General features: G+C 47.4%; 1 protein-coding gene across 3 annotated transcripts in view; it reads left to right on the top strand.

Annotated features, from left to right (window-relative positions):
• ABCA2 (ATP binding cassette subfamily A member 2) overlaps positions 1-24,792 on the top strand; it is a 45,367-nt gene that overhangs the window by 12,104 nt on the left and 8,471 nt on the right. The window contains exons 2-38 of one of the 3 annotated variants that reach the window (XM_042477740.1): positions 3-96; positions 1,006-1,008; positions 2,996-3,107; positions 3,612-3,778; positions 4,227-4,354; positions 4,526-4,624; positions 5,538-5,723; positions 6,358-6,570; positions 6,866-7,197; positions 7,717-7,876; positions 8,137-8,265; positions 8,769-8,936; positions 9,072-9,168; positions 9,975-10,148; positions 10,430-10,532; positions 11,275-11,389; positions 12,950-13,140; positions 13,447-13,597; positions 13,675-13,879; positions 14,386-14,550; positions 14,737-14,917; positions 15,268-15,480; positions 15,739-15,935; positions 16,207-16,389; positions 16,561-16,745; positions 16,909-17,029; positions 17,303-17,512; positions 18,330-18,545; positions 19,066-19,168; positions 19,869-20,197; positions 21,081-21,294; positions 21,689-21,794; positions 22,049-22,160; positions 22,507-22,567; positions 22,952-23,126; positions 23,625-23,740; positions 24,064-24,211. In XM_042477740.1, coding sequence (XP_042333674.1) covers positions 3-96; positions 1,006-1,008; positions 2,996-3,107; positions 3,612-3,778; positions 4,227-4,354; positions 4,526-4,624; positions 5,538-5,723; positions 6,358-6,570; positions 6,866-7,197; positions 7,717-7,876; positions 8,137-8,265; positions 8,769-8,936; positions 9,072-9,168; positions 9,975-10,148; positions 10,430-10,532; positions 11,275-11,389; positions 12,950-13,140; positions 13,447-13,597; positions 13,675-13,879; positions 14,386-14,550; positions 14,737-14,917; positions 15,268-15,480; positions 15,739-15,935; positions 16,207-16,389; positions 16,561-16,745; positions 16,909-17,029; positions 17,303-17,512; positions 18,330-18,545; positions 19,066-19,168; positions 19,869-20,197; positions 21,081-21,294; positions 21,689-21,794; positions 22,049-22,160; positions 22,507-22,567; positions 22,952-23,126; positions 23,625-23,740; positions 24,064-24,211 — 5,862 coding nt within the window. Of the gene's footprint in view, positions 1-2; positions 97-1,005; positions 1,009-2,995; positions 3,108-3,611; positions 3,779-4,226; positions 4,355-4,525; positions 4,625-5,537; positions 5,724-6,357; positions 6,571-6,865; positions 7,198-7,716; positions 7,877-8,136; positions 8,266-8,768; positions 8,937-9,071; positions 9,169-9,974; positions 10,149-10,429; positions 10,533-11,274; positions 11,390-12,949; positions 13,141-13,446; positions 13,598-13,674; positions 13,880-14,385; positions 14,551-14,736; positions 14,918-15,267; positions 15,481-15,738; positions 15,936-16,206; positions 16,390-16,560; positions 16,746-16,908; positions 17,030-17,302; positions 17,594-18,329; positions 18,546-19,065; positions 19,169-19,868; positions 20,198-21,080; positions 21,295-21,688; positions 21,795-22,048; positions 22,161-22,506; positions 22,568-22,951; positions 23,127-23,624; positions 23,741-24,063; positions 24,212-24,792 lie in introns of all 3 variants that reach the window. The other 2 variants (XM_042477738.1, XM_042477739.1) reach the window with 2 other exon arrangements.

The raw sequence follows: 24,792 nt of genomic DNA, 5'->3' as shown, positions 1-24,792 counted from the left end.
AGGGAGTGCTGGCCTTTGAGATCTTCATCCCTTTGGTCCTCTTCTTCATCCTTCTGGGTCTGCGGCAGAAGAAGCCCACCATCCCCGTCAAAGAAGGTAAGCTCCGGCGGACAAAACACCTTCCATTTCCAAGGATGGAGACCCCAGGCGGCGGTTTCCTCCATTTTGAGGATCCCAGAATGGGGAAAACGGTCTCCATTTTGTGTTGTAAGTACCCAAAGAGAGCATGGACACAGGTAGAAACTCAACAGGTAAAGCCCTTTGCAATACTGTGCCATGCCTCTTTTAATAATACTCAGCAGACCAATTCAATCAATCAATCTGTCAATCAGTATATTAGTAGTAAGTCATATTTTTATTTTTAACTGAATTGTTCTAAGTGCTTTTTTAACCTTTAAGGCACATTTCAGCTTCTTTTCCAGTGCAGTCTTAAATCATTTTAATATCATGAACAGTTTAATTCAATGTTCGCTTTCATTTGGTCTGTTTTTAGCTGTATTGTTTCTTTTAAACTGCAAAGATGAGTCTCAGAAGAATGAAAGTCTTTGCAGATATCTAAACCAACTTCATTGCTGTCATGGTTCCCAAGTCAGTGAGAGATGGATGCAAGGAATCCGCTCTGGGCTTTAGCCTGAACTTTAAGGATACTTAATAAGTCTTAATTTTGATAAGTCTTAATTTTGAGAAGTCTTAATTGGGTTTGCCGTATTGTCGTACACCACTTTAGCCCCCGATTTGGTGGCTTGGGTTGTGCTGGATTACCAAGAAGCCATCCATGGTTCCATATTGGGTTCAACCCATCTGTCGCCATTATCTGAGTTACGTCTCCATGATAGCCGTTGGTGCTTTGAGTTGTATTTTTATTTTCTCTCTTATGCATAATATTTTTTGTGTCTTCTCTCCTCCCCATCCTTACATTGTTTTGTTTTCTCCTCCTTTTTCTTACTTTCTTTCCTACCAATACGTCATCCTTTTCTTTGCGTTCTTTCACATCCGTCCCTGCAGTCTGTAAGTTGGGCTTTGCCCTTTTGCTTTCCGTTTTTTGCCTCCAGCGGTCATCTTGACCTCATCTTTTTTGGACTAATAAGTAGATCTAGGCATCCTAAGAAATTTATCTGGTTGAGGCTGAGGATTTCACTTATAATTTGGATGAAACCAATATTTGACTGGCAGCAGCTGCAATTGGTAAAATGACTGGGCAAAATGGACCAACGCCAGCAATGGTAAAGCTTTGCAGATTGGTCCTGAACTTGCAGGAAACGTTAGCGATGTCAACCTAAGTCCAACCAACTTCAAGGTTGGTCCAAATTTCATGTATTGATATGCATTCTTGACATTATTATTATTATTGGTTCACTCAATGGAGTAGACGGATCAGGTCCAAAGCTTTACTAAGGTCTTGGTCCCATTAGGTTGCACACTAAATGGGGCAACTCTTTGACCAAGCATCTAAATTTGAACCTCAAACCAGTACTTTAAAGTCTAAATACTCATTTTAACTCTTGCTTTCTCACATTTTAAATGATGCTATGAATAGAACAACTGGTTTTAATCTTCGCCTTTCCAGCCTTCCATGTCGCTTTCATTTTCCTTGGGTCCACAATCAAAAACCTGGTGCTGTTGAAATGTTTTGTGCGCTCGACTTTTGCCAATATTTGAATGCAGAGCTGAGCCCAAATTCATTCGGTCTTAAACATCCTTTGCAACTGTTTGATCCTAAAGCACCTTAAAAATGGAGCCTTTGGCATGTGCAAAGCATAACCAGCACCCATTAACCTTTCTGAACCTTAATCTGTGGTTTATATCTTTGTGTCGACTTCTCTTCCCCATCCAAATTTTCTTTCCCGGATGTCAAGGGGGAATATATTGGAGAGTTGCACCCAAAGCAATCCAGTTTTGGAAAGCTGTTTGTATTGTGCACTAATAGTCTTCTTAGAGTTCCTGATCCCTTGCTTTCCATCTATCTTTGTCTTCTTTAACTTACCTTTCCTGCAATGGGATATCCCTATATAACCAACTGGCCGCAGCAAGGCAATGGTCAACCGGGGCTGAAAGATCAGCGGTCACTTTACCATCCCTGGGAAGAGCTATTTCTTTTGGACTTCAACTCAGGATGGCAAGCATATTTGGAAATATTTGGGGAAATGGTCATAAACTCATGTTTTTCAAGTGTTGAGAAACTTAATGGGAAGAATCCTGGACTTAAGAGAACTTTTGCAGTTCAGGATTTGTTCTGCACAAAATTCGCCCGTGGGAGATTTGCAAAGAAAGCATTTTTCTGCCCAGGAAATGGCATTTTCTATGCAGAACATAATATTTCTATGCAGGAGTATTATTTATTTGGCAGAATATTCCTATGTAGGAAATGTTGTAATTGGGGACTTTGCTCAAAATTCACATTTGCGTAGAAAACGCAGCAGATTTGTGTAGAAAGCATAGTGTAGCAGTCAAAGCAGTGCAGATGCAGCCTTAGTTAAATATACTTACTGTGCACTAATAGTCTCTTAGAGACTATACTTATACTCAATGATGAACTAATTAAGTCTGCTTAACTAAGTAGCTGATCCAGGACTCTGGCCGATCCCTGGACATCTAAGATTTGGACCCGTTTTTCCCATCCGTATCAGGACTGATTATGAACCCTTCCTGGACAAAGTTTGCTTCCTGGTTTTTTTGCGTCACTCTAAAATGGGGTGCAATTATCAATTGTTTGCAAAAAATAAAAATGGGGGTTGCTTTAAAATTCAGGATGCAACCATTTCAACTCCTGGCACAACTTACATTGAGTCTGCTGGGTTGGGAAAATCCGCCGCAGAGTTTGGGCAAACAGGGTGACCTCTGACTTTTCAGCCCTTAACCAACCCTCTGTCGTGGTAATCAGTAGTGGTACTCATCCGGAGCTTGCGTTACTCTCTGAGCCAGCAGTGTGCCTCCTCCTCCTCCCGACCCGTGGCCTCTCTATCGATCTCTGCCCCGACCCTCCTCTTCTCTATAGCTTTCTACACAGCCTCGCCGCTCACCTCCGCCGGGATCCTGCCGGTGATGCAGTCTCTGTGTCCCGACGGACAGCGAGACGAATTCGGGTTCTTGCAGTACTCCAACTCCAAGTGAGTCCCGCTCTGTTTCTTTACCGAATTGCTTATGCATTTTTATTTGTACATTATAACCCCTCCACATTTGCGGCTTTGATTATTGATGGATTGGGTCAATATGTTCTCTTTAGGAATCTCTGAGTCCTCTAGTCAGTGTGTGACTGTGCTGGACCTTGACCATAGAGTCTCACTGGAGGACTTTAATGTTCCTAGAGAAAACACTTCTGTAGGCAGTTATAGGTCCTCCAGCATGATGCCATGGTCAACGCCTTGGAGCCCATTGTGGGAGAAAGGCGGGATATAAATCTTTGAAATAAATAAAACTTGAAATAACCTTCTGATGGATGTGGGCCATAGAGTTGCTCTGGAGGACCTAGGGATTCCTAGAGAGGTGTTACACTATTTACGGTTTTCTCACTTTTATGGGGTTCATTAGTAGTTACTAATAATCCTTGCGCCCACCCCCTCCCAAACATATGGCTTTGGAAAGAATAATGCTTGGCTGCTCCCTTTTTGCAGAGTAACTCAGCTGCTGGAGCGGCTCAATGAAGTGGTGGAGAAAAGTAACTTGTTCGATCCAGATCACGCCGGACTGGAAGAGGAGCTGGAGTCGCTGCGGCGTCGCCTGGAGTCTCTGGGCAGCAACGAACCCACCGCTATGGAGACTCACTTCAGCAATCGGGCCGGTAGGTTTTGGGGAGAAGGACCATGTGGCTGAGTGGTTAAGCCCCTTGCAGGGGTCCCTGGTGCAAAGAGTCCAACAGCGGACAATGCCAAAGACCCTCCTCTCCTGGAGACCACAGTCTGAGCAAGCATCCAGAGCAGTGGTTCTCAACCTTTGGTCCTCTAGATTTCTGAGACTTCAACTCCCAGAATTTCTGAACAATGAACATATTGACTGGGACTTCTGGGAGTCAAAGTCCAAAACATCTGGAGGCCCAAAGGTTGAGAACCACTGATCCAGAGGATGGTTGCTACTCAGCTGATAACCAGCAAGCCCAGCCTCAGAGTGGCTTGCAATTCGGCACGTACTTTCCTGTAGTAAATACCAGCCTTAAGTCCCAGACAGAGTCCAGCGATGTCCAACGCTGCTGTTTTCCTCCCTGTGTTTTCTTCTCCATCCTGGTCCATCAGCTCCTGGCTTCACGCTGGACTCGGCTGCCAAGGACAAGATGGACTTCCACCAGTTTCTCACCCAGAACCTCTCTTTGTCCAATGAGACGGCCGAACTCTTGACTGGCTCCAGGGTGAACCTCAAAGAGGTACGCGGGAACGTCACACTTCAAAATCTTATCTCCATATAGTTGTGTAGACAAACTGAGAATCCTATTCCAGCGCTCTAAAGTCCTACTTCGCATTGACTCCATCCTTGCTTTAGGAACTGGAAACCAAAGGTCCTGAGTAACGCGATCAAACTGGCTCTCTTTTCTCAGGTGTATCGGCTGTTCTTTGGCACATCGCCTGGCTCTTTGGATGCATTTCAAGAGCCTTGGGACCGATTCAACGCAGCGGAGAAGCTTCTTCACCTGGAGGTGAGAGGAAACCCCCATTACTTGCTCTTGGTTACTCCAGGGAGGATGCTATGAGTAGATGGGGTTGCTCCAAGTCTTAGTGTAGACCACATTGACCCCTTGTTTTGTTTCTCCTCAGCTGTTTCCAAGAGCCTTAAATCCAGGCAAATAAACAAAGGGTTCTCTTTGTTTACAGGAAGCCTCCATCCCAGGTGGCCATGGTCCCTTTCCTATGGCACTGTTGTTTGGTGGCTTCCTGGGTTACGCTCAGGTTTCACACTCCTTGCAGGGTAGAAAAATGCCCCGTGTCTCCAGGAGGGTTTATGGGTGCAGATTCAAGGGGTGGCTATAGGCCCAGTTGAGGAAACTACGCATATCCTGAATTTCCAAGACTTAAGCATGGTTGCCAATGACCATTTGGCTTGGGGTCCCTCAGTCTTAGAGTCACCAGAAAAGCTGACTTCGTGGCTGTTAACAAACCACAACTTGAGAAGCCATTTTGGGAGGCATTCTCTGAGCAAACTGTAACTTTTTGCTGTTGTTGTTGTTTTTGTTGTGTGCCTCCAAGTTGTTTCCAACTTATGGTGACTTTAGGTTGGACCAATCATATTGTTTTCTTGGTCAGAGGCAGGTTGACTTGATGTCCTCCTTTTCCAGGACCCATCCTCCATTTCACCCTTCTTTCCAGGAGAAATTCCAAAATCTCCATTCTGAGCAAGACTAAGAAGCATGCATTTATATTTATATGAGTGCTTTTAACTTTTATTTGGTCATGTCATCCATTTTTATGGAATGTCTTGTCCTCCTTTATGGTTCGGACATCTGGTCACTCTGGTCAGAGGGGATTCGCCATTGCTTCCTATGGGGCTGAGAAAGTGTGACTTGCCCAAGGACACCCAATGGGTTCTCTCTCTGAAACCCACTTCTCTTTCAGGAAGGCCTCCTGGGAAGTTTGAGGAACACCGAAGATGGTCTCGTTCGCCAAGCGCTGCGATACCCACAGGAAGGTTCGCACAAGAAGGCTCTGATCCACCTCCTCTCCCAGGCCTTTGGCCTCCCCAGTCCAGCGGCAGAGACCACCAGTCCCTATGGCCCTCAAGCCTTTGTGAAGGACATGGAGGTGAGGCTACAAAGAGGGCTCTTGGGGGACAAAACGATGAGGAAGCTATTGGGGGTCTTCTGGGTAGGGTCTCCTGAGACCCTCCTCTAGACTGGAACTGATGACCACCAACACAAGTGATCATCACACCATTAATAGTGCAGATTTGGTGCAAGATGGGCTTAAGCATATCATTTCTGGAAGTTCAAGGGACTTCTCCATCCACTCCAAGGGCTCTCTGTTTGTAGGAAACCTCAAGGATTGACCTTCTCCCTCCTTCCTTATGGCATTGTTGTTTGGGGGCTTCCTGGGTTTTGCTCAGGTTAAAGACTGAGGATTGCCTTTGCTTTCTTCTGAAACTGACAGAGTATGACTTGGTCAGGGACACCCAATAGGTTTCCATGGACAAGAAAACCTTGGTCTCCAAAGTTATACCCCAACGCTCAAACCACTGCATCATACTGTCTTTCCATCTCTTTTAAGAATCTCAACACACTTAGAGTTGGGATTGTATATAGTGGAGATGCTTCCACTCATGGACCTTTCAAATGGGAGAATGGATTTCTTTTCAATGGGCAACTGGTCACATACAAAATGGCAGCTCGGGAGGCAGGGCCAAGAATCTGTATTATCCGTTTGTTCTCCCATTTCCTAGAATATCCTTTTCACGCCTGCCGTGCTAGAGAGCCTCACTTGCCATCCGGGCCAGTTGAAACGCCTCTTGATGGTCCCGGAAAGGCAGCATCCGCTCCTGCGAGCATATCAGGCGGCCGTCTGCAACCGGAGCGTCAGCCTGCGCAAAGATTATTTTGGACAGCTGGCAGCAGAGTTGAAGGAACAGCTGGATGCACCCAAGATCATCAACCAGGTAAGTGCAGGAAAGACGAGGGAACCTTGTAAGTCGGTCATCCCAGGGTCCTGGCAGCATCACTCCTTTGGGATCCGTGCCAGGTGTTTGGCATCGATGCAAAACTGTGGATCTTGGCAGCTGACTGGGATGGTTGCCAACCGGCCAGGTGGGTCCACTTGTTGAGCTGAATTGCATATGGTCGAGGAAGTGTTGCGCCTTGTTAAAGCCAGTTCTTCAGATTTTGCATATGTGCACTGATGTGAAATTACACATTGTAGATTCTTACATGGCTCCCATCTCTTTCTCATGGCAGCTAAAACTCAACGAGGTGAACGGCACGGTGGCACGGAGCCGCCTGCACGCCTTGCTGGAAGACCTCATGGAGATGCAGAACGTCCTGAAGGAGGTGGACATCCTTTCGGCTTTAGCCAAGCTGCTGCCCAAGGGGGCATGTGCTGCCAAAATGGCCCCCAGTGTCTCCAATGCCACCAGTCCCACTGGAGGGAACTTCACCTCGGGCACCAACTCCAGCTTGGAGGATGGCAAAGGGGAGGGTGAGACCCCCACGGAAGACCCCCAAGGCCAGTGTTCGGCCTTCGTCCAACTCTGGGCCGGGCTCCAGCCCATTCTCTGTGGCAACAACCGGTAAGGTCTCCTCTTTGGGGGCTTGGAAGTACTGGACGTTTGGTTCCAGGTTGACTTTGCAAAGGGGGCTAGGGTTTGGTGGAAGCCGGCTGCTGCATTTTCAGGTCATTTGCAGGGAAGCTTTGGGCTGGTTTTCTGCGGGAAAAAATGCCCCCCAAAATTAAATCAGAGGTTACTTCTGGGGGACTTTGGGTGCAGCACTTATGGGTCCCAAGGGTCCCATTTGACCATACTTTGCACATCTTAGTTTAAGAATAGCCTACCCAGTTCCTAGAGAGCCAGTGTGGTGGACTACAACTTTATAGAGACTGGGGTCCAAATCTCTGCTCGGTCATTAAAACGTTAGGCAAGTCACAGAGCCTTAAAGGAAGGCAAAGACAAACTCCTTTGGGGCAATTCTTGTCAAGAAAAACCCGTGATAGGTTTGCCTTAGGGTTGCCATAAGTTGGAAATGACTTGAAGGCATCCAACAACAACAATACACAATCCTAGTTCACCCCTTTGCTTTCTCCTCTGCAGGACTATTGAGCCGGAGGCCCTGAAACAAGGGAACATGAGCTCTTTGGGGTTCACCAGCAAAGAGCAGCGGAATTTGGGGCTCCTCGTCCACCTCATGACCAGTAACCCCAAAATCCTATACTCCCCCATCGGCACTGAAGTGGACAAGGTCATCCTGAAGGTGAGGTTCCAAAATAGAGGTTGATAGTATTTGCACAATGCACCTTGTTCAAAGCCTTCTGCTGCAAGAAGCTAGGAGCCAAAGGATTGTCCAGATAGAAAGGACTTTTCCTTCTGGTGGAAAAGAGCAGAGAAGGGGCCAACCGAGACACTCTTGGGAGGGAATTCCCCGGATCCATTATCCAGCATGGAAGGGGATTGTGGGAGGTGTAGTTCAGCTCTGAATCTCCAGTCATTTGTCCTTCTGCTCTTCTGACTCAGGCCAATGAGACCTTTGCATTCGTGGGGAATGTGACCCGCTACGCTCAGGTCTGGCTGAACGTTTCGGCCGAGATCCGCGGCTTTCTGGAGGAGGGCAAGTTGCAACAACGGATCCGGTGGCTGCGGCAGGTATGCTGTCCCATGGTCAGGATGACCCCAGAAACAGTAGAACAAACACCTGGTGCTCCCATTCTACGGTGTGGAAGTAACACATTAACCAATAATTTGTCCTTTTCGACCTTTTGCAACAAGGGCCAAAGCAAAGTTTAATTTCCAAAGCAAAGCAATGAATGGGAGTGATGCTACTCCCTTGGTGTGACAAGCAGTGTTTTCTCTGTTGCATTTTAAAGGTGATTTTGACAGGTGTCGATCAATATTTATGCCTTTCAGTCTTAGTGTTCATTGTTTTTTTGCAGCTAGAAAAGAAAAGCGAAAAGGAATGCAAAGTGTTGTAATAGGAATGCAAAAGTATAGTCATGAGCAACACCAACAATTGGGACTCAGGGTCATTTTGCAGCAGCCCCAAAGCTGCAAAGATGTCACCTTTGCATTGCACCATAATGGGGTTAAGTGTCCATAGAGAAGACCTCCTTGTTGATCTTCTCCATACTATGTTTGTGGTCTATCCACAGATCGCTGCAGATCTTCAGAAGCACCCTGAGATCCTCAATGTTTCAGACAGCGACCTGCTCAACAACTTCATGGAAAGTAACTTCTCCTTGCCCAACACCAGCACTCTCTTGTCCCAGCTGGACACCATAGACAATGCCGCCTGCGGCTGGATCCAGTTCATGTCCAAGGTGGGTTTGCCCTTTGTCCATCTCTGCTGTCCAAAGTTTGCTGGCTCACGTGGATTTGCCCCATTTGTTTGGGTCTGGGTTTGTTGCTTGCAAGGAAACCTAACTTGACAAAATCTCCTTTTTCTTCCCTGCCAGGTCAGTGTGGACATCTTCAAGGGTTTTCTAGACGAGGAGAGCATTGTGAACTACACCTTGAACCAAGCCTACCAAGACAACGTCACAGTGTTTGCCAGTATGGCTTTCCCTTCCCTTCTCTTCCAAAGACTAGATTGCAGGCCTATTTAAGAAATTGCCTCTTCGCAAGTCAGAATGCAGTTGGTAGCAGCTCTGCCTTGTGGCAACGCAAGCAGATTAAAAGGAGTTTTCTCCCTAGCTTTGCTTCATCCTAGTACCATCCAAATGTCTTAGAGACCAACTCCACCATCCTCAACCACTATAGATGTTGGGATCCATTGCTGAGATACTTGAACCATGGTTGAGATTCATCACTTTAGTGACTTTGACATTAATGGTTGAGATACTTCAAGAATGGTTTAAGGTGCCATTGAGATCCATGATTGAGATCTTACAACCATGGTTCAGATGTTTTAGCCATGGTTGTGATCCTTTGTGAGCTGCCACCAGTGAAATCCATGGTTGAGATCTTTCAACTTCTGATGAGGTCCTTCCATCATGGTTGCAATCCTTTTGACCTGGCTTCATTGAGCTCTGTGATTGCAATCCTTCATCCTGCTACCACTGTGGTTGAGATCCGTCATCCTGCTACCAGTGAGATGCATGGTTGGGATCCTTCAACTTGGCATGTTGGATTCCCATTTTCAACCACCGAAACACTGGGATACAAAAGTGGGAGAGCACTGTTGTCCTCATGCCCCACATGTGGGCTTCCCTGAGACATCTGGCTGACCATTATAGGAAAGTCCCATGTGGACTTAGATAGGCAGTTCTCTTATATAGCTTTGTTTAGACTGAGTTGGCGCTTCATGGGCTTCCAGCTCCCTTCCTTCGTGGCATTCATTGTGTTTCTTCTCTCTAAAGGTGTGATCTTCCAGACCAACAAGGACGGCACCCTCCCTCCCCACGTCATGTACAAGATCCGCCAAAACTCCAGCTTCACAGAGAAGACCAATGAGATCCGCCGCGCATATTGGAGGCCTGGACCGAATACAGGGGGGCGCTTCTACTTCCTTTACGGCTTCGTCTGGATCCAAGGTGAGAGCCCCTTCTTGGATGCCTTTCTCTTGTTAGCCAAACGCTTGGGCCAAAAGCATCTCCTCTTCTTCATCCTTCAAGAACAGGTTTGTAATTGCAGACAAGACTGTCCTTGTGGTCTTTTATGATACAGAATTCCCATAAACACTCCTACCTCCATGGCTGAAGGATTGATTCATGCAAAATTATGGGTTCAGAGAACTCTCTGGATGGATGTTAATGGGAGGAAAGATGATAAACCTTTTGTCAAGGCTTTGCTTTCTTTCTCTGTTCCTCAAAAGATATGATGGAAAGAGCGATCATCAATACCTTTGTAGGACATGACGTTGTTGAACCCGGGAACTATGTGCAGATGTTTCCGTATCCTTGCTACACCCGAGACGAGTGAGTACCAATTCAGACCCTCTACAAGTCCTCTTCTCCATCCTAATTCCTAATTTTCCAAACTAGGGGTGCATCTGTATGGCAGAAATAATGTAGTTTGACACCACTTTAAATGCCGTAGCTCCATACTATGGAATCCTGGGGCTTGTAGTTTTGCAACCCTTCTCTGCCAAAGTGTGCTGATCTGTAAGATGGAGCCATGGCATTTAAAGTGGTGCCAAAGTGCATTAATTATCCATTGTAGATGCACCCTAGGATGAAGGTAAAGTGCCTCTTTGCAAAGCCATGTAGGCTTTTGGGTATGAGCTTGGAAACATTATTGTTGGCATGAGAGCATAAATGTTAAATGTTCAAAAGAATGAATGGAGAGAGATGACGTAAAAAGCTGTCTCTGGTAGAAAAGATGGGATGATAAATAAATGAATAACTTCATGAGACTAATTTGTTGATTAATTTGCTGACACCTTGCATTGCTTTTAAAAGAAACATGAAGTCTAGAAATGGTCAGCAACTACTTGAAGTAATGAAAAATGTCACTTGTTCATGGTTGATGAAATGAATAAACACAGCTTTAATGAATTAGGAGTGGTTTATGACATTTTAATAATGGATTGTTTTCAAGTTCTGGGATACAGTTCCAAGCTTTTTCTTGCTAGTTGAGTGGTTAGTTTGCCAGATTGGTTTGGCCAGTTGGCTCTCTCTGAGGACTTGAGGATGATGTCCCGCCTGTTCCTCCCCACAGCTTCCTGTTTGTCATAGAGCACATGATGCCCCTCTGTATGGTCATCTCCTGGGTCTACTCAGTGGCCATGATGATTCAGCACATTGTGGCTGAGAAGGAGCACCGCTTGAAAGAGGTAGGATCTCCGCTAACACCAACGATACCCATGGCGGCTCAATGCAACCTCCATGTTCGTTTGCTCCATATTCCATGCTTCATGTCCCAACAATTTGCAGTATACCTTTGAATACCAGTTGATGGGAAGCTTTGCATACCAGTTGATGGGTATTCAATTGGCATATCAATTGATGGGAATATCAATTCATGGGAACCTTTGAATACCAATTGATGGGACAGCCACCTGTGTTGCCTTCATGCCTTCCATTCCTAGAGAAGAGCTTGGGAACATTACTTTATTGACTGGCGTCTGAGCATGAGCGCTGTTGCTGGCAGATTATGAATGCGTTTAGTCCTCCCAAAGTCGCTTTTCTGAGCTTTGGATGAAATGGAATTTGGGCCAGATCCAGCATGGCTATTCTGATGCTCTCAAGACTTGTTTTCGTGGGACTATTTGGAAAAATGGCCTCTCGTTGAGTTTATGTAGGATAGTAGATATTGGTCCAGAGACCAAAGGATAGGATCAGCGCTCATCTTTTAGGAGAATTGGTTGATAGGACAAAAGAGGGTCCTTTTGGCCACTGCGTAGAGTTTCTGGTTGTAAGTCCTGTCCAAAGCATGGAAGAATCTATTGGGACCCTCACTCCTAAAATCCCTTACCTTGGGCAGATCCATCTTCGCGACTGTGCCTGACGCTCTCCTTATCAGTTGAGGAATATTGTCCAGTAGAAGGAACTTCTGCAAATTCTCTCCATGCATTGGGAGCCAAACGGTGATCCCTCTTGCAAAGATCTGCCTCGTTTTTTCTTCTTCTCAAGAGACCCCAATCTCTCAAAACATTCCTCCTTTTGCAGAGCAAAACTGAGACAGAACTGGAGCAAAACAAACAAGGAGAATGGAAGCTCACCTTTGATGCTTTTAAAGAACAATTTAAGCAGAGCCTCTAGAGCATCTGCAGCCAGTCCTGAAAACTGTCTCCTGTGCATCTTTATTATTATTATTTTGTTTTTGCCAAGAATGTCCTGTTTTTTCTGCTGAATGCCAGCTCAGCTGGAGGCCTTGTCTCCGTTTAGCTGTCTGCTGACCTCAGCCTTTGGGAGACAGAATTGGGTGAGATTGAGGAGAGAGGAGGCGGTTGGGGATGCAGGTGGGTCGATGGAACAAATGGACTGCCTAATGGCCTAGATTTGGGTTTTTGGGTTGCATTTTTTCCCCAGGGAATGGCAAAAATATTGCTGAGCTGTGAACTTAGATGCTTCCGCTTGCAAATCTAGCTTTCTTTTGACCCAGAATGTAAGGTGGCAACAGACACACTTGGTGCACATTCATAGACTCTTAGGATCTTAAGAGTTGGAAGGGGACTCAAGGGCCATATAGTCTAGCCCTCTTCACTCATGCAGGGATTCAGAGCTAAAGTATGTGTGAGAGATGCCCATCCAACCTCTGTTTAAAGACCTTCAAAGAAGTGGAATCCACCATTTTCCAAGGCAATCTGTTCCTTGGTTAAACAGTTGGTACAGTTTAAAAAAGGTTCTAGTCTAAACTTTAAAGAGGTTGCCCATGTCTCCCCCTCGACCAGGTGATGAAGATGATGGGCCTGAACAATGCTGTCCACTGGGTGGCCTGGTTCATCACAGGTTTCGTCCAGCTGTCCATCTCGGTCACTGCTCTGACTGCCATCCTCAAGTATGGGAAGGTGCTGATGCACAGCGACGTCTTCATCATCTGGCTCTTCCTGGCCATCTACGCTGTGGCCACCATCATGTTCTGGTGAGTGTACGGAAGAATGGGGTATGAGTGACCACATGGACAGCCATGGAGGATGTGGGAGCTGCTGGCACACTTTACTTAGATAGTTGCATCTTGACTATTGCAATATTCTCTTATGTGGGGCTACCCACTTAAACACTGTTTGGAAGCTCCATTTCTTGCAATGGACATTTTCCAGTGACCTAGGATGGATAGATAGCTCTGAGTTTGGTTACTGGTTCAAACCCATATCTTCATCGATCCACCTATCCAAGGGAAGATGGTGGATTTGTCTGATTTGCACTTCTCTCTCTTTGTGCATTGTAGTTTCCTCATCTCTGTGCTCTACTCCAAAGCCAAGCTGGCCTCGGCGTGCGGCGGCATCATCTACTTCCTCAGCTACGTCCCTTACATGTACGTTGCCATCCGGGAAGAAGTGGCACACGATAAGATCACCGCCTTTGAGAAGTGCATTGCGGTGAGTTAAAAAAACCTTGGGATCAAATGCAGGTTCTTTAGATGGTGCCATCCTGACTCTTGCGTCTTCCCTCCTAGTCCCTGATGTCCACCACAGCCTTTGGCCTGGGCTCTAAGTACTTTGCCCTCTATGAGGTGGCTGGCGTGGGCATCCAGTGGCACACCTTCAGCCAGTCACCTGTCGAAGGGGACGATTTCAACCTCCTCCTCTCCATGATGATGCTCATCATTGACGCCGTGGTCTATGGGGTGCTCACCTGGTACATTGAGGCTGTGCACCCAGGTATGTCTGGAGAGAGGGTTTGGGGGTGGAAGGCTTTCCCAGTTTGGACTAAAACTGGAATCTGCTTGCCCAGTGCATGGGACTGGTCTGCCCGCATCCTGATGCCATTGGCTATCTTCAACTATGGGCTGCATTCCCATGTTTTATGGGCATCCAAAGTATACTCATGTTGGCTTTAAAGAGATGTCCTGTCTTGAAGGGGACATCTAGCATTTAAGGGTCCTGAAGTCTGGTGAGACCTGGAGTCCCCATAATCCTGTATCTTCTTCTGAGACTTGAGATGGCCTTGTATAGGCCTGCCTTGCATATATTGATCTACAGCAGTGATCCCCAAACTCTGTACTTCCCGGTGTTTTGGACTTCAGCTCCCAGAAGCCTCAGACAGATTGGCCAATGACCAGGGATTCTGGGAGCTGAAGTCCAAAGCACCTTTAGGGACATAGTTTGGGAGTCATTGACCAGTATGCTTTTGTGCTTCATGCTGATGCTCTGTTCCCTTCCACTAGGCATGTATGGCCTTCCGCGGCCCTGGTACTTCCCGCTGCAGAAGTCCTACTGGCTGGGAAATGGGCGCATCGAGACGTGGGAGTGGACATGGCCCTGGTCAAGAACCACGCGCCTGAGCATCATGGAGGAAGACCAAGCGTGCGCCATGGAGAACCGGAGGCTGGGTGAGACTGGCTGGCTGGGAATTTTGTGTCCCATGAGCTGATGTGCCAAAAAAGTCACTTCCAGAACTAGCCAATATTTTTTTAAAAAATTGTACGAAAATTGGCACAAAAATGTAGTATTATGCAGAACGGCTCCATTTTTATATACTTACTCTGGGTTCCATGGTTTTTGTTATTTTCCTGCAGAGGAGACCCGGGGTATTGAGGAGGAGCCCACCCATCTCCCGCTGGTGGTTTGCGTGGACAAACTGACCAAGATCTACAAGACGGACAAGAAGATGGCTCTGAACAAGCTCAGTCTCAACCTCTACGAGAACCAAGTGGTGTCCTTCTTGGGTCATAATGGAGCTGGCAAGACCACCACCATGTGAGTGATTTCATCCATGGTCCTCTTCTTTAGTGATCCAGTCCCTGCAGGAAGAACCTTTGGAGGAGATCTGCCTCCATCTAGGAGTGCAAAGTCTGGTGCCTCTAACCCACCTTAAGGGTCCTGGGTGGGTGGATGGCAACCATCTTTTCTCCATTTTCCACTTCTGGAGGCTCAAACCTATCCTCATTGATGGAGTCCTTCCCTAAGGCCATGATGTCTGGTAAGAGACTGGAGGCACATCACTAGGAGCACTGAACACAAGATGGTGGCAGGAGGGTCCATCTTAAAAATAGCATCGTCCCTCACTTCCTTCATTGTCCCTCTCTTCCTTCCTTCTTTCCATGCAGGTCCATCTTGACCGGCCTCTTCCCTCCAACCTCTGGCTCTGCCACCATTTACGGTTATGACATTCGGACAGAGATGGACGAGATCCGGAAGAACCTGGGCATGTGCCCCCAGCACAATGTCCTCTTTGACAAGCTGACAGTGGAGGAGCACTTGTGGTTCTACTCACAGCTAAAGGGCATGGCTGAAGAGGAGATCCGCAAGGAGATGGACAAGTAGGCCCACTCCTCTTTTTCTCTCTGTCTACCCCCCTACCTTCCCCATAACTCTGGGGTAGGGGCCACATCCTGTGGTCCCAAATTCAGTTCTCTAAGCTTCCCCAGATGTCTACACTGGCTTCCCCTTGATCCTTACAACAGATTTGGGAGAGGGGTGTAGACTTGGTGAGACTGTGTTTAGCCCCCCAGAAACATCCAAGGGTTCATTATTTCCAAATGGACAACCACCTCTCTCCCTTCCTTCTGTCCCTCCAGAATGATCGAAGACCTGGAGCTGACCCACAAGTGCCACTCCTTGGTGCAGACACTCTCTGGGGGGATGAAAAGAAAGCTATCGGTAGCCATCGCCTTCGTGGGAGGATCCCGGGCAGTCATCTTGGATGAACCCACTGCTGGTGTGGACCCCTATGCACGGAGGGCTATTTGGGACATCATTCTCAAATATAAGCAAGGTAAGAGAGCGGATAGATCATGACCTCTACCAGGACCTGCATTGGGGTACAGTGAGATATGTAATAGATAGATAACCTATTAATCAAACAAGGATCATTGGCTCCTTTTATGCTTTCCTTCTTCTAGTAGCAACTAATACTCGCCCCCGGTAATAGTGAAGTGGGTGAATTTGCTTTGGGTTGTAGTCCAAACTTGAAAGGGTGTTGAATCCAAGGTGTCCACCTCCACACCTTTCTGTTAGATTAATCCATCTTCCTCCCCATCCAACAGGAAGGACCATCCTTCTCTCGACCCACCACATGGATGAGGCTGACCTTCTGGGCGACCGCATCGCCATCATCTCTCACGGGAAGCTGAAATGCTGCGGCTCCCCGCTTTTTCTGAAGGGCACCTACGGCGATGGGTACAAGCTGACCGTGGTCAAGAAGCAGTCAGACTCCCGGATGAACACGGGTCAGTGTGTGACCAGTCCTGGGCTGTTCAGATCGCCATACAACCTGGAGGCAATAATGTGTTTACTTCTCCCAAGCAGAGCTTACTTGGCAAGGTGGAGGCCGCTTTAAGTAATGTCTCTTTCTTCTTCTGTCTTTCTTTCTCTCTTTCTTGTTCCTGTCTTTCCTTTAGACTCCGGACAGACCCACAGCCCCCAAGGCCAGTCCTCCATCAGCCCCTGTTCCGAAGTGCGAGTCACCCAGTTCATCAAGAAATACGTGGCTTCGTGTCTCCTGATCTCCAACACCAACACCGAGCTGTCCTACATCCTTCCCAGTGAGGCGGTCAAGAAGGGGTGCTTCGAAAGGCTCTTCCAGGTAGGCTTGCATTGGACCAGCGTGCAAAAAATCAGAGCTTTGCAATGGAGGATTACAACTCCTGAAGTTCCCTGCTGACCCAACTGGTTGGAGGTTGTGTAGGTCTCGCTGGAATTGGCTCTCCCCACACTTTCCTCTTGTCCTCTTCCTCCCCATTTGGTAGCACCTGGAGCACAGCCTGGATGACCTGGAGCTGACCAGCTTTGGCCTGATGGACACAACGCTGGAAGAGGTCTTCCTCAAGGTCTCAGAGGAAGACCAATCCCTTGAAAACAGTGATGTGGGTAAGAAACAAGCTATTCTCCTGTGGTCTTCCTGTGGACTTCCCTGGTTTTCTTGTGATCTTCTGTGGCTTTCCTGTGGAGCCTCTGTGGTTCTTCTCATGGGTACCTCTAGTTTTTCTATGGATCCTTGTAGCTTTCCCATGGACCTTTGTGGTTTCCTCATGCACCACTTTCTCATGGACTTCTGTGGTTTCCCCATGGACATTATGGGCTCCCGTTGATGCCTTCAACATGTTTCATGCCCTCCTCTTTTTCTTCCTCTACTCCTCACAGATGTCAAAGAGTCCAAAAAGGATGCCCTGCCTCTCCCTGACCCTCAGCTGGGTCCCAAACCCGAAGCCAACGGCAAGCTCCTTCTGGGCTCAGAAATGCTTGAGAAACCGGAGGCGGATCGGGGCAACCTGGTGACCTGTTCCCAACTCAGCCAGTCTCAGACGTCGCTGCGCTCCTCGTCTTCGGCCGGCTCCGTGCGCGGCGATGAAGGTGGGGCTTATTCGGAGTTCTATGGGGATTACTCTCCGTTGTTTGATAACCTGCAAGACCCTGATAACATCAGCCTGCAAGGTTGGTAACACGTGAGAGACCTCGCGTGTTCCCTGGGAGCGGGATGCGGTGGGGGAGTAGATGGATGGATGTGTGGGGAACAGCCTTATTAGTGCTTCCAGCTAAAGTAGGCCTATTGGGTCAGTAGGATTTGTGCAAATATTGACTCACCATTGAACAGTTGATTCATCGAGTCTAGTAGGAACTAACCCAGGACTGTATCTTTTACTGCCTTGACTTTCTGGTGAAAATCTTTTCAATTGGGAAGGTTAATTGGAGGAAACTTGGCTGACTTGATTGATTGGCATGTGTCATTAAAAGTCATAGACTGGGAGCAGGAGGGACATGTCTGGTGCTTTTAGGAAGACTTCGCCAAAACCGAATCAATCATGGAAAATTGCGATTTCACACTATCAGAAGATATTCTGTTCTTGCATAGAGTTATCCTTTATAGCCCTTGTAAGAAGAGGCAATACAATGCTCTTTTATTAAAGGGATGTGGTTTCATAAAGTGCTCTAGATGTGGTTGGACTTAAGCTACCTTGGTCCCTCCTCATTGGAAGTGCTAGGGATGGAGGAGTTGTATTTATTAATACATTTATTTGATTTATATCCTATTGACTGACTTTGAGTTTTGAAGCTCCTTCTCCTAGGCCAACATGACCTTGGAAGGAGACCTTCAGCCCAAATGGAGCTGAAACTGGGCTCCACCGTCTGTCTCTGCCATGCCTCCTCCTTTCCTCTTCTCCTTCTGCAGACCAAGAGGCCGACTTGGAAGAGGAGCAAACGCTGGTGGGTCAAGGGAGCTTCAAGTTGGAGGGCTCCTGGCTCAAACTGCGTCAATTCCATGGGCTGATTGTCAAGCGGTTCCACTGCGCCAAGCGCAACACCAAGGCCCTCTTCTCCCAGATCCTCCTGCCTGCCTTTTTCGTCTGCGTGGCCATGACCGTCGCCCTCTCCGTGCCAGAGATCGGTATGTGTCCCCTGTTGGGTTAGTCCCAAGTTTGGCACACTAGGAGTAAGGGTCTCAGAAGCTTTGGCCCTCTGGATGGCGTTGGACTACAGTTCCCAGAATTCCTGGCAGGGGTTTCTGGGAATTGAACTGGTGGAGCCCAGTTTTAGCTCTAGATGCGTTACATGTCTCCTTCCAAGGCCATGTTAGATTCGGGGTCTTTGCATGGACATTAACGTCTGGAAAGCCAGAGGTTAAGAGATGCCCTTCTAGAGGAAGGAAAAGAGTCAGTGTCCAAAGTGCAATGGTTTGCTTCCCTTAAGCGCATTAAACCTCCCAAAAGCATAAGGAAAATAGATGTAAATGCCTGAAAATTGGCCATGATAGTGGTTGGAAGTCATGTTGGGTTACTCTGGGAATGCCAAAATGCATAATGCAAACCACCAGGAAGGCACAAAGTGTCTAGATGTCCACTCCTGTCCTGTCCTAGAGAGTCAAAGGTGATGGACTTTGTGTGTCCCCAACCTGTCTTCCTCCACAGGAGACCTGCCACCACTCACCCTCTCGCCCTCACAATACCACAACTACACACAACCCAAGGGCAACTTCATCCCTTACGCCAACGAGGAACGTCACGAATACCGGTAAGGAGGGCTCCTTGTTCTTTTCTTCACCATCCCAGCTCTGATGGCATCTAAGGGCTTGCAGGCATAGGGAGGAGAGTTGTTCCTGTTGCAAATTCTGCCTCGTGGAAAGAAATGTTCTGAATAAGATTCTCTTCACGTTAGAGATGTAAAGATCCGGTCAGATTTTTCTCACTGAGAAAGTGGTTAACTCCTGTAAGATTTTTCACATTTCCGGACTTTGCAAATAGCTCCCCAACTTCCCTGAGAAAGAAGTATGTTTTTTTGCAAAGCCCAGCATACTTTGCACAAAATATTTTAAAGGGTGAAAAAGTGCAGTTACTGTATTTGACTACAAAACCAATCTGTCAAGCTCCAATGGGAATTGCAGTCCAAAGTATCCAGAGGGTGCTTGCTGGGCAGAAGTGTGACTCAGTGGTGCTTCCAGACCCACTGGAAGGTGAGTTTGGTGAAGTCACACACTCTCAGCCTAAAGGGAAGCCATTAGCAAACCTCCTCTGAACAAATCTTGCCAAGAAACCCCATGATAGATTCACTTTAGGGTCGTTATAAGTCAGATAAGACTTGAAGGCACACAACAACTAGCTGTTGAGTACTAGAAAACGGTGCAGAATGGGTGATGACCATCTTGCACTATGATGTTCTTTTTTCTTGTGAAAACAACAACAACCAGCCAACTCTCCTTCCAAAATCTTCCCAGGATGAAGCTGTCGCCGGATGCCAGCCCCCAGCAGCTGGTGGGGACCTTCCACTTACCGTCCGGAGTCGGGGCCACCTGTGTTTTGAAGACGGCCTTCAACAGCACTTTGGACCAACTGGTCCAGTCCCTGAACCTCAACAGCAACGAGTCCAAGATGCTGGCGGCCAAGTACTTTGACGCCATGTGCGTGGACTCCTTCACCCAGGGCCTTCCGCTCTCCAACTTCGTTCCTCCGCCTCCATCCCCGGCCCCCTCCGACTACCCCTTCTCTTTGGATGAGGACTTGCTCCGCGCCTGGAACTCCACTCCGTACCCCTCCGCCATCAAAGGTAAAAGCGGGGAAACAGCCTAGTTGACATCCCATCTAGAAGTTGTTCGTGGGCGAAATCAATGAGTTGAAAGCCAAGAATTTGAACACAATGGAGATTATCATATGGGGTTTATCCCATTCTTGTCCTGTTCCTGTGCTGTCCTTTCCACGCAGGAAGGACCTTTAGACGACGTCGCACAGATTCTGTCCAAATAGCATGATTGACCATGACTGTGCAAAAGACATTCAGATGACGTCGCACAGATCCCGTCTTTAACCCATCATTAAAGCAATATTGGCTGGCATTTTGCATTAACAGGAGTTTGTGTTATTGCAATGCTGCTTTAATGGCAGGATTGTTGCTACGATTTGAAAGCCTCTCGCACCATCGTAGTCACTAACATGTTAATGACACTGTAATACGAAAGCTTATTTAATGGTGTTTGATTATTACTATTTTTATCAAAGCTATAGCCATGTTAGTCTGTAGAATGAGTATGTAGAGAGATTTTGTAGCATCTTTGAGATTCACTGGCAGAAAGAAGTTGGTAGCATGAGCTTTTCTAGACTAAGGTCTACTCCCCCAGGTGCATTACTAAAAGAAAGAAGTTGGCAATATGAGCTTTCTTAGACTAAAGTCTACTTCTTCAGATGCATTTCCGAAGTAGACTGAAGCCTAGGAAAGCTCATGCTGCCAACTTCTTTCTTCCAGTGAGTCTCAAAGTTGCTACAAGATCTCTCTGCATACTTTTATTTTTAGCATTAGATTTGAAGCCCCATTTTGTTTTATCCTTTTTGGTTAGCCATTTTGAGTCTTGTGTCAGGAGAAAGGTGGGTTATGAACTAAATAAATGTGGACTCCTTGGGCTGTAAGTCCTACTGGTTTGCTCTTCTCCTTCCAGGGACAGTCACCTCTGCCCCTTCCTTGCCCAGCATCGTCCATGAACCCATCAAGTGCACCTGTTCCATGCAGGGCACTGGCTTCTCCTGCCCCAGCGGAGTCGGTGGCCACCCGCCCCAGATGAAAGTGGTCACCGGAGACATTTTGGTGGACATCACAGGGCGCAATGTCTCCGAGTACTTGCTCTATACTTCAGATCGCTTTCGGCTGCACAGGTATGCAATGGTGCAAGGTGCAGCCTATGGACCACATGTGGACTCATGGCCATTTTTGTGGCATTCAATATCCACATGGGAGCAATTTTGTCATGGTTTGGAGCCATCCTGCGCTATTAGGTCTTTGTTGAAACTGGAAGTAAACCAGTGGTGATTGTTTTTTGTGTGCGCTTGGGGTCTGTTCTGTATTTGCAGTGGGGGATATGGTGCAACATGTAGCTTCACAATGTTTCTTAGGGAACTAATGTATCCTCCTAGCCCCCCAAAGTTGCCCATCCCTCGGTAGTGGGGAAAGGCTGCCCAATTTGAGGAGAGCCAGGGCTATCCCCCTGCTCCCCAGATTTGCAAACTTTTGCAACAATGGGTTCCCATTCTGCCCGCCTTTCACCGACAGGTACGGAGCAGTGACCTTTGGCAATATCCAGAAAGCCATCCCAGCATCCTTTGGTGTCAAGGCGCCTCCTATGGTTCGGAAAATCGCCGTCCGGAGAACCGCCCAGGTAGGAAACCCCCAGTTGTGTTGCCACTTGGTTGCGAATCTTCAGTCTAGGAAATCCCTATGAGATTTGTGGGATCGCCATGAGTCAACAGGCAACTTGAAGGCACAGTTTTATTAATCTTTTAACCCTAACTGGGCCTAACCTGCCTTGCAGCGTTGTTGCATGAAACATGGCATACCTAACATGATGCTCATCCAACACTGTACTCTGAATGAAGGAACTATAATCTATTTCATCTCCTGGTCTCTCCGCAGGTATACTACAACAACAAGGGCTACCACAGTATGCCAACTTACCTTAACACCCTCAACAATGCCATCCTTCGTGCCAACCTGCCTAAGAGCAGGGGGAACCCTGCTGCCTACGGTAAGCCAATACTTTTGGGAACATAGGAACTAACATACCCAAGGAGCCCTGGTATTTTATTTGGTATGGTAATCCCATGGGAAAAACGTTCCCAAAACCCCAAGTGGGTGCCCAAAAGCATGGATAGTCCCAAATGCCATACTAGCAATATTTTGGGGCTGCAATTGACTGTGGGTAACTGTGGAGAGTGAAACCATGGATAAGGGAGGACTGTATTATTTTCAGTCCACGGGGAACTGAAACCATGGAAAGTGAAACCACAGATAAAGGTGGTTTCTTAACTGACCTGCTCTGCCTAGAGCACAAAACAGCTCTCCCAGATAAATAATCTCCTTTTCTGCTCCAGGTATCACCTTGACCAACCACCCCATGAACAAAACCAGCGCCAGCCTCTCCTTGGATTACCTGTATGTATCCCATTGATCGTTTTGCTTTGCAGTCTGTAGAATAGTATGCAGAGAAACCTTGTAGTACCTTTGAGACCTCAGACTGAATGCATCTGTGGAAGTAGACACATCTATTAAATCTTACACTGCCAACGTCTTTTTTTAGTTAGTCTCAAAGGTGCTACAAGATCTCTCTACATACTATATAGAGTTGCATTGGAGGACCTCCAGATGCCTAGAGACTTAGCCGCTCAAGGCATCTGGAGGTCCTCCACTGTGACTCTATGGCCAATGTCTACTGGAAGTTGACCATAGAGTTGCACTGGGCTTCAGAAACTCCTTGGTCAGTTGTGACAGCCAGGCCCAGCTGACCATCCCCAACTGACCTTTCTCTCTTCTGTGCAGCCTCCAAGGGACCGACGTGGTCATTGCCATCTTCATCATTGTGGCCATGTCCTTCGTACCGGCCAGTTTCGTGGTCTTCCTGGTGGCTGAGAAGTCCACCAAAGCCAAGCACCTCCAGTTTGTCAGCGGCTGTGATCCGGTCATCTATTGGCTGGCCAACTACGTCTGGGACATGGTACTTTTGCAGGCTGGCTCTCCTCAAGGGTCGCTCTGGGTTTTGGCATTGGGCAGGCAAGAGCCTTAGGAAAGCTCAGAGTTTTAAAGAAAAGCCCCCCTCCTATTCTTTAAAGACTACAACCTCCGTAATCCCCCAGATTATGTCCTCTGTCATCTGGGGACTCTAGAAGTTGTCATTAAAAAAAAAAAAAGGGGGGGGGCTTTTCCAACCCTATAAATGTTGCCTTGAGTCCCTATATTGGGAGAAAGATGGGATATAAGAAAATAAGCTAGTAATAACAGCAACAACAACTTTTGCATGTCTCCTCTGGATGGGGGATTCTGGGAGTTGTTATCCAAAAAAGGAGGGGGGACTTTTTCATATTCTAGGGATATACAAAGGTCCTGATCTGATTTTGGGAAGGCACGAAGCAACTATCAAACTGCCTGCCTGTTCTGACATTTTCCTCCCATTTTGTGTGCCTTTGTGTTGTTTGTTGTGAATGCTTCTTTGCAGCTGAACTACTTGGTCCCGGCCACCTGCTGCATCATCATCCTCTTCGTCTTTGACTTACCAGCCTACACTTCGCCCACCAACTTCCCAGCCGTGCTTTCTCTCTTCCTACTCTATGGGTACGTCAACTTTGGAAGCCAAGGCACTCCCAGGGGCAGGGAGACGTAGTTTTGCCCTCCAAGAGGTTGCAAGGGATTGGGATACACAGGGTGCGGGGAGCAGCACCAAGACCCCCCCTGGGAACTAGGAACAAGGGTCCTTTGGTTGGTTTTGGAAAGCTGACAAAGAGAATTTCTGCTCAAATGGGGCGGGTGGGAAAGAAAGAGCTCTTAATTTTGGACAGAAATGTGGATAAAATTTGGAGATAATTTTTTTATGGTGGAGAAAGGTGCTGTTGAGACTTCGCAGTGTTTGACACCTCTCTCCTTCCTCTTCCTTCCAGTTGGTCCATTACGCCCATCATGTACCCAGCGTCCTTCTGGTTCGAGGTGCCCAGTTCCGCCTACGTCTTCCTCATCGTCATCAACCTCTTCATTGGCATCACGGCCACCGTGGCCACCTTCCTCCTGCAGCTCTTTGAGCATGACAAGGTGAATGGGGATGATGGTGGGCATGGTGGGTTGGCAAGGCAAATGAGTGGGTGGGTGAGAAGGGCCCCAACACTTCCTTGCTGGCAAAGGGTAGAGATGAAGACTGGAGAGACCCAGGTGGAGGTTGACAACATAGCAAAGGACTTCTTTGTACAGGAGGCAGCGGACACATGGGACTCTCTGCCACTTGAGGTAGTGAGAAGCATTGGTACGGAGCAACAAAAATAAACCAAACAATTTCTTTTAAATGGAGATGCCATTAGTTTTGGGTGGGAATTTCCAGCCCCTTCCAGATATCGATGAGCTTGACTCCTACCAGCCCTGCTAGCAGAGGGCACCAAGGAGGAAGTAGTCACAGATTATGGGAATTGCAATCCAATATCCGAGGGGCCAAAGTTTAGCAATAAGTCACAGATAATTTAGATACTTGCATTCTGTTGCTGTGATATGCCTATGAGTTGATGCTGACTTGTGGTCACTCTCCATTAGGATGAGTTTCCATGCCAGGGCAGAGTTCGAATCCTGCTGTCCCTGACTACAGCCCTTAGCCAATGCACCATGATGGCTCTCAGATAATGGGG

This window comes from Sceloporus undulatus, chromosome 7, assembly GCF_019175285.1.
Source record: "Sceloporus undulatus isolate JIND9_A2432 ecotype Alabama chromosome 7, SceUnd_v1.1, whole genome shotgun sequence".
Classification (NCBI taxonomy): Eukaryota; Metazoa; Chordata; class Lepidosauria; order Squamata; family Phrynosomatidae; genus Sceloporus; species Sceloporus undulatus.
This window is presented reverse-complemented; position numbering and strand designations above follow the sequence as displayed.